The sequence below is a fragment of the Oncorhynchus clarkii genome, chromosome 13 (assembly GCF_045791955.1).
Source record: "Oncorhynchus clarkii lewisi isolate Uvic-CL-2024 chromosome 13, UVic_Ocla_1.0, whole genome shotgun sequence".
Lineage (NCBI taxonomy): Eukaryota > Metazoa > Chordata > Actinopteri > Salmoniformes > Salmonidae > Oncorhynchus > Oncorhynchus clarkii.
In genome coordinates, this window is record NC_092159.1 from 60,623,997 (window position 1) to 60,633,632 (window position 9,636).

General features: G+C 43.5%; 1 protein-coding gene across 1 annotated transcript in view; it reads left to right on the forward strand.

The window, feature by feature from the left end:
* LOC139365190 (centrosomal protein of 112 kDa-like) overlaps nucleotides 1–9,636 on the forward strand; it is a 163,363-nt gene that overhangs the window by 38,027 nt on the left and 115,700 nt on the right. The window contains exon 10 of the mRNA XM_071102646.1: nucleotides 4,693–4,828. Coding sequence (XP_070958747.1) covers nucleotides 4,693–4,828 — 136 coding nt within the window. The remainder of the gene's footprint in view (nucleotides 1–4,692; nucleotides 4,829–9,636) is intronic.

Below are 9,636 nucleotides of genomic sequence, written 5' to 3' on the forward strand. Positions count from 1 at the left end.
GCATCCGCCTCTTTCTTCTCCTCCTTCTCCTTCTCTCCGCCAGGCCTCCCTCCATTTTCTCTCTGCCCTCTCATCTCACCCCTTTCTCTGTGATTGATGGTGACTGACTGACTGCTGCTCCCTGTCTCACACACTCCCAGATACATATTTAGGCACACACACACACGGTCATCATGCACACACACACACACACACACACACATACACACATATATGGTCACACTCACTTCCTCAGATGGCCTCATGCGTTCATCTATATACAAATGTCAAGTGTTAAATACATGCTTATTACACACACACACGCACACTTTCATACGCACACACTCACAGTCACACAAACAAACAGGCTTGGAGTGACAACACTCTTCTCATGCTCACAACACACCCAACTTCTGTCTTCCTCTTTATTTGAAAGTTTTGAAGAAGTTAATCCTGCTATTTCTGTCACATCCTTTCCTTCTCAGTGTTTACCTCTCTCTTTTCCTCCCGTCTTTTCAGCGCGACTTGACTTCACATCCTTTTGTGTCTGGCTGCTTTGCACAGCACCCTGAAGCCAGTCATATTGCCTGCCTGATTAATAATTACAGAGTACACAACGGCGGGGGAAAAACCATTTCTGCCATCTTTGATGTCCGACATGAGAGAGACCAAAATTACAAAGAGACAGAGGAACGCTATAAAGAGGAGGAAAGAATGTCTTCTTTTACTATTTTCTTTCTTTTTTTGTTGCCTCCTTTTCCCCCGTTGTTGTTGTTATTATTATCTTACTGTCTGGTGGTGCGGTAAATTAGGAAGGCAGTGGTGAGGGAAGAAATAATGTTTCTCCTTTTCTGTCTGTTCTTTTCCCAAAACATTACAAGACACACATCTACACACACTTGTGTGGGTGTCTGGCAGTGACCAATGACTCATCTTCACTTCACATTAGACATAGACCTCGTCCCAATGGCACCCTGTTCCCTACACACTGCACTACTTTAGACCAATGACACCCTGTTCCCTACACACTGCTCTACTTTAGACCACTGACACCCTGTTCCCTACACACTGCTCTACTTTAGACCAATGGCACCCTGTTCCCTACACACTGCTCTACTTTAGACCAATGGCACCCTGTTCCCTACACACTACACTACTTTAGACCAATGACACCCTGTTCCCTACACACTGCTCTACTTTAGACCAATGGCACCCTGTTCCCTACACACTGCTCTACTTTAGACCAATGGCACCCTGTTCCCTACACACTACACTACTTTAGACCAATGGCACCCTGTTCCCTACATACTACACTACTTTAGACCAATGGCACCCTGTTCCCTACATACTGCACTACTTTAGACCAATGGCACCCTGTTCCCTACATACTACACTACTTTAGACCAATGACACCCTGTTCCCTACACACTGCTCTACTTTAGACCAGTGACACCCTGTTCCCTACATACTACACTACTTTAGACCAATGGCACCCTGTTCCCTACATACTACACTACTTTAGACCAATGGCACCCTGTTCCCTACACACTGCACTACTTTAGACCAATGACACCCCGTTCCCTACACACTGCACTACTTTAGACCAATGACACCCTGTTCCCTACACACTGCACTACTTTAGACCAATGGCACCCTGTTCCCTACATACTACACTACTTTAGACCAATGGCACCCGGTTCCCTACATACTGCTCTACTTTAGACCAATGACACCCTGTTCCCTACACACTACACTACTTTAGACCAATGACACCCTGTTCCCTACACACTGCACTACTTTAGACCAATGACACCCTGTTCCCTACACACTGCACTACTTTAGACCAATGGCACCCTGTTCCCTACACACTACACTACTTTAGACCAATGACACCCTGTTCCCTACACACTGCACTACTTTAGACCAATGACACCCTGTTCCCTACACACTGCACTACTTTAGACCAATGACACCCTGTTCCCTACACACTGCACTACATAGACACATGCACATCTCTTCCATCGTCTCTGACCCTAGCGTGCCCTCTCACACACTTCCCCTGTCCCCTCTCTTTCCTATCTCGTCAACACTGAGAGGTGAGGCTGGATGTCAAACAGACAGTGATCAAACCAAGACAATGCCGATGACTGCAGGCCCGTCTCAGTCACACACACATACACACACACATACACACACACACACACACACACACACACACTAGACATGTTCTGAAGGCAGGTTTGACAGCTGCGGTGTATCATTCAGCGTGATCCTGACTTGAAGACTGTCTCTGCTCTGACAGCTCTTTATGCTGGGACTCCCTATATTGTTGACACACACACACACACACCCCCGTACACAAAGCCCTTGTGTACTGAGCTATCACTCCAACCATCACTTCTGCTACACAACCATTAAAGGTTTGAACTGAGAAGTGATGGACAGCAGAGTGTTTTACGGTGAACAAAATCAATCAAATTACAGAGAAAATAACTCCTTGTATGTTTATGTATCACTTTTTATTTTGTCATTTGTGTGTGTGTGTGCGTGTGTGTGTGTGTGCGTGTGTGTGTGTTAATGTATCAAATCAAATTATTTGTCACATGCGCCGAATACAACAAGTGTAGACTTTACCGTGAAATGTTTACTTACAAGCCCTTAACCAACAGTGCAGTTCAAGAAGAGTTAAGAAAATATTTACCAAGTAGACTAAAATAAAAAGTAACATAATAAGAATATAAATAAAGAGGCTATATACAAGGAGCACCGGTACCGAGTCAGTGTACTGGGGTACAGGCTAGTTGAGGTAATCTGTACATGTTGGTAGGGACGAAGTGACTATGCATAGGTAACCAACAAACAGAGAGTGTACAAAGGGGTGGGGGGGTCATGTAAATTGTCCGGTGGCGATTTTATGAATTGTTCAGCAGTCTTATGGCTTGGGGGTAGAAGCTGTTGAGGAGCCTTTTGGTCCTAGACTTGGGGCTCTGGTACCGTTTGCCGTGCGGTAGCAGAAAAAACTTGGGTGACTGGAGTCTGACACCACCTATTATATAGGATGGATGGTTGGAAGCTTGGCCCCAGTGATGTATTGGGCCATTCGCACAACCCTCTGTAGTGCCTTACTGTCAGATGCCGAGCAGTTGCCATACCAGGCGGTGATGCAACCGGTCAGGATGCTCTCGATGGTGCACCTTTTAGAAACTTTTGAGAATCTGGGGACCCATGCCAAATCTTTTCTCTCCTGAGGGGGAAAAGGTTTTGTCGTGCCCTCTTCACGACTGTCTTGGTATGTTGGGACCATGATAGTTTGTTGGTGATGTGGACACCAAGGAACTTGAAACTCTCGACCCGCTCCACTACAGCCCCGTCGATATTAATGGGGGCCTGTTCGGTCCACCTTTTCCTGTAATCTGTGATCCGCTCCTTTGTCTTGCTCACATTGAGGGGGAGGTTGTTGTCCTGCCAGTTCTCTGACCTTCCTATAGGCCGTCTCATCGATGTCGGTGATCAGGCCTACCACTGTTGTGTCGTCAGCAAGCTTAATGATGGTGTTGGAGTCGTGTTTGGCCACACAGGTGTGGGTGATAGGGAATACAGGAGGGGACTAAGTACACACCCCTGAGGGGCCCCAGTGTTAAAGATCAGCATGGCAGACGTGTTGTTGCCTACTCTTACCACCTGGGGGCGGCCCGTCAGGAAGTCCAGGATCCAGTTGCAGAGGGAGGTGTTTAGTCCCAGAGTCCTTAGCTTAGTGATGAGCTTCTTGGGCACTATGGTGTTGAACGCTGAGCTGTAGTCAATGAACAGCATTCTCACGTAGGTGTTCCTTTTGTCCAGGTGAGAAAGGGCAGTGTGGAGTGTGATTGAGATTGTGTCTTCTGTGGAACTGTTGGGGCGGTATGCGAATTGGAGTGGGTCTAGGGTATCCGGGAGGATGCTGTTGATGTGAGCCATGACCAGCCTTTCAAAGCACTTCATGGCTACCGACGTGAGTGCCACGGGGCGGTGATCAAATCAAATGTATTTATATAGCCCTTCTTACATCAGCTGATATCTCAAAGTACTGTACAGAAACCCAGCCTAAAACCCCAAACAGCAAGCAATGCAGATGTAGAAGCACGGTGGCTAGGGAAAACTCCATAGAAAGGCCAAAACCTAGGAAGAAACCTAGAGAGGAACCAGGCTATGAGGGGTGGCCAGTCCTCTTCTGGCTGTGCCGGGTGGAGATTATAACAGGACATGGCCAAGATGTTCCAATGTTCATAATTGACCAGCAGGGTCAAATAATAAAAGTCACAGTAGTTGTCAATGGTGCAACAAGTCAGCACCTCAGGAGTAGATGTCAGTTGGCTTTTCATAGCCGATCATTAAGAGTATCTCTACAGCTCCTGCTGTTTCTAGAGAGTTGAAAACAGCAGGTCTGGGACAGGTAGCACGTCCGGTGAACAGGTCAGGATTCCATAGCCGCAGGCAGAACAGTTGAAACTGGAGCAGCAGCATGGCCAGGTGGACTGGGGACAGCAAGGAGTCTTCACGCCAGGTAGTCCTGAGGCATGGTTCTAGGGCTCAGGTCCTCTGAGAGAAAGAAAGAAAGAGAGAATTAGAGAGAGCATACTTACGTAATAATTTAGGCAGGTTACCTTCGCTTCCTTGGGCACAGGGACTATGGTGGTCTGCTTGTGTATGTGTTAATGTGTGTATGTGTTTCAGGGAGAAGGAGGAGCAGCTGGGACGTGAGAGGGAGTGTCAGCGGCAGCAGACCCAGCAGGCAGAGAATGCTCTGGAACACTTTAAGAAGCAAGTAGAGATCAGCTCAGAGAAGACCTACGCTAACATGAAACTACAGGTAACATGCTGATAATACTACATGAAACTACAGGTACCATACTGATAGTACTACATGAAACTACAGGTAACATACTGATAATACTACATGAAACTACAAGTAACATACTGATAATACTACATGAAACTACAGGTAACATGCTGATAATACCACATGAAACTACCGGTAACATGCTGATAATACTACATGAAACTACAGGTAACATACTGATAATACTACATGAAACTACAGGTAACATACTGATAATACTACATGAAACTACCGGTAACATACTGATAATACTACATGAAACTACAGGTAACATGCTGATAATACTACATGAAACTACAGGTAACATGCTGATAATACCACATGAAACTACAGGTAACATGCTGATAATACTATATGAAACTATCGGTAACATACTGATAATACTACATGAAACTACAGGTAACATACTGATAATACTACATGAAACTACAGGTAACATACTGATAATACTACATGAAACTACAGGTAACATGCTGAAAATACTACATGAAACTATCGGTAACATACTGATAATACTACATGAAACTACAGGTAACATACTGATAATACTACATGAAACTACAGGTAACATGCTGAAAATACCACATGAAACTACAGGTAACATGCTGATAATACTATATGAAACTATCGGTAACATACTGATAATACTACATGAAACTACAGGTAACATACTGATAATACTACATGAAACTACAGGTAACATACTGATAATACTACATGAAACTACAGGTAACATGCTGAAAATACTACATGAAACTATCGGTAACATACTGATAATACTACATGAAACTACAGGTAACATACTGATAATACTACATGAAACTACAGGTAACATGCTGAAAATACTACATGAAACTATCGGTAACATACTGATAATACTACATGAAACTACAGGTAACATGCTGAAAATACTACATGAAACTATCGGTAACATACTGATAATACTACATGAAACTACAGGTAACATACTGATAATACTACATGAAACTACCGGTAACATGCTGATAATACTACATGAAACTACCGGTAACATGCTGATAATACTACATGAAACTACAGGTAACATACTGATAATACTACATGAAACTACAGGTAACATGCTGATAATACTACATGAAACTACAGGTAACATGCTGATAATACCACATGAAACTACAGGTAACATGCTGATAATACTACATGAAACTACCGGTAACATGCTGATAATACCACATGAAACTACAGGTAACATACTGATAATACTACATGAAACTACCGGTAACATGCTGATAATACTACATGAAACTACCGGTAACATGCTGATAATACTACATGAAACTACCGGTAACATGCTGATAATACTACATGAAACTACCGGTAACATACTGATAATACTACATGAAACTACAGGTAACATACTGATAATACTACATGAAACTACAGGTAACATACTGATAATTGTCACGCCGTGGTCTTAGTATTTTGTGTTTTCTTTATTATTTTGGTCAGGCCAGGGTGTGACATGGGTTATTTATGTGGTGTGTTTTGTCTTGGGATTTTTGTAGGTCATGGGATTGTGGTTAGTGGGGTTGTCTAGAATAGTCTATGGCTGCCTGGAGTGGTTCTCAATCAGAGCCAGGTGTTTATCGTTGTCTCTGATTGGGAACCATATTTAGGCAGCCATATTCTTTGAGTGTTTCGTGGGTGATTGTTCCTGTCTCTGTGTTTGTTTGCACCAGATAGGTTTTCACGTCACGTTTCTTGTTTTTGTATTGTTCGTGTTTATCTTTTATTAAAGATTAATCAAAATAACCACGCTGCATTTTGGTCCGATCCCTGCTACACCTCCTCTTCAGAGGAAGAGGAGAAAGAAAACCGTAGCAATAATACTACATGAAACTACAGGTAACATGCTGATAATACTACATGAAACATACTGATAATACTACATGAAACATACTGATAATACTACATGAAACTACAGGTAACATGCTGATAATACTACATGAAACATACTGATAATACTACATGAAACTACAGGTAACATGCTGATAATACTACATGAAACATACTGATAATACTACATGAAACTACAGGTAACATACTGATACTACTAAACTCAGCAAAAAAAGAAACGTCCTCTCACTGTCAACTGCGTTTATTTTCAGCAAACTTAACATGTGTAAATATTTGTATGAACATAACAAGATTCAACAATTGAGACATAAACTGAACAGGTTCTACAGACACGTGACTAACAGAAATGGAATACTGTGTCCCTGAACAAAGGGGGTTCAAAAGTAACAGTATCTGCTGTGGCCATCAGCTGCATTAAGTACTGCAGTGCATCTCCTCCTCATGGATTTGCCAACTCTTGCTGTGAGATGTTACCTCACTCTTCCACCAAGGCAATGAAGATCTGTTTAGTTATTTGGATTTTTACGAATTATCTTTGAAAGACAGGGTCCTGAAAAAAGGACGTTTTGCAGTGTCCTTCCAGATGTCTGTTTAGTGCAGTGTCCTTCCAGTTGTCTGTTTAGTGCAGTGTCCTTCCAGTTGTCTGTTTAGTGCAGTGTCCTTCCAGATGTCTGTTTAGTGCAGTGTCCTTCCAGTTGTCTGTTTAGTGCAGTGTCCTTCCAGTTGTCTGTTTAGTGCAGTGTCCTTCCAGTTGTCTGTTTAGTGCAGTGTCCTTCCAGATGTCTGTTTAGTGCAGTGTCCTTCCAGATGTCTGTTTAGTGCAGTGTCCTTCCAGTTGTCTGTTTAGTGCAGTGTCCTTCCAGTTGTCTGTTTAGTGCAGTGTCCTTCCAGTTGTCTGTTTAGTGCAGTGTCCTTCCAGATGTCTGTTTAGTGCAGTGTCCTTCCAGATGTCTGTTTAGTGCAATGTCCTTCCAGTTGTAGGTTTAGTGCAGTGTCCTTCCAGTTGTCTGTTTAGTGCAGTGTCCTTCCAGTTGTCTGTTTAGTGCAGTGTCCTTCCAGATGTCTGTTTAGTGCAGTGTCCTTCCAGATGTCTGTTTAGTGCAGTGTCCTTCCAGATGTCTGTTTAGTGCAGTGTCCTTCCAGATGTCTGTTTAGTGCAGTGTCCTTCCAGTTGTCTGTTTAGTGCAGTGTCCTTCCAGTTGTAGGTTTAGTGCAGTGTCCTTCCAGATGTCTGTTTAGTGCAGTGTCATTCCAGTTGTCTGTTTAGTGCAGTGTCCTTCCAGATGTCTGTTTAGTGCAGTGTCCTTCCAGATGTCTGTTTAGTGCAGTGTCCTTCCAGATGTCTGTTTAGTGCAGTGTCCTTCCAGTTGTAGGTTTAGTGCAGTGTCCTTCCAGTTGTAGGTTTAGTGCAGTGTCCTTCCAGATGTCTGTTTAGTGCAGTGTCATTCCAGGTGTCTGTTTAGTGCAGTGTCCTTCCAGATGTCTGTTTAGTGCAGTGTCCTTCCAGATGTCTGTTTAGTGCAGTGTCCTTCCAATTGTCTCTTTAGTGCAGTGTCCTTCCAGATGTCTGTTTAGTGCAGTGTCCTTTCAGATGTCTGTTTATTGCAGTGTCCTTCCAGTTGTCTGTTTAGTGCAGTGTCCTTCCAGATGTCTGTTTAGTGCAGTGTCCTTCCAGATGTCTGTTTAGTGCCGTGTCCTTCCAGTTGTCTGTTTAGTGCAGTGTCCTTCCAGTTGTCTGTTTAGTGCAGTGTCCTTCCAGTTGTCTGTTTAGTGCAGTGTCCTTCCAGATGTCTGTTTAGTGCAGTGTCCTTCCAGATGTCTGTTTATTGCAGTGTCCTTCCAGTTGTCTGTTTAGTACAGTGTCCTTCCAGTTGTCTGTTTAGTGCAGTGTCCTTTCAGATGTCTGTTTATTGCAGTGTCCTTCCAGTTGTCTGTTTAGTGCAGTGTCCTTCCAGATGTCTGTTTAGTGCCGTGTCCTTCCAGTTGTCTGTTTAGTGCAGTGTCTTTCCAGTTGTAGGTTTAGTACAGTGTCCTTCCAGTTGTCTGTTTAGTGCAGTGTCCTTTCAGATGTCTGTTTATTGCAGTGTCCTTCCAGTTGTCTGTTTAGTGTAGTGTCCTTCCAGATGTCTGTTTAGTGCCGTGTCCTTCCAGTTGTCTGTTTAGTGCAGTGTCCTTCCAGTTGTAGGTTTAGTACAGTGTCCTTCCAGTTGTCTGTTTAGTGTAGTGTCCTTCCAGTTGTAGGTTTAGTACAGTGTCCTTCCAGTTGTCTGTTTAGTGCAGTGTCCTTCCAGTTGTAGGTTTAGTACAGTGTCCTTCCAGTTGTCTGTTTAGTGTAGTGTCCTTCCAGTTGTAGGTTTAGTACAGTGTCCTTCCAGTTGTCTGTTTAGTGCAGTGTCCTTCCAGTTGTAGGTTTAGTACAGTGTCCTTCCAGTTGTTGGAGGGGATGTATAATTTCTGAAGGTTTGTTTTGATGTTGTCTTTGTAGTGTTTCCTTTGTCCGCCAAGGGCTCGCTGACTTTCATTCAACTGGAAGTACGTGATCTGTTTCGGGAGGCGTGAGTTGGGCATCCGGATCACACAACCTGTCCAATTAGAGTTGGGGTTGTAATATATATATATATTTATTTTAATTTTATTTAACCTTTATTTAACTAGGCTAGTCAGTTAAGCCAAGGAAAAGTGGGTTAACTGCCTTGTTCAGGGGCAGTACGACAGATTTGTCAGCTCTTTGATTGGATCCATCAACCTTTTGTTTACTGGCCCAACGCTCTAATGACCAGTAATGGTGATGCTGTTTATTCTGGCCTCCTCCAGCACGCTGGTGTTGGTCGTCAGCTTTAGACCAGGAGTTTAGTTTACATACACATAGACACATGCACATC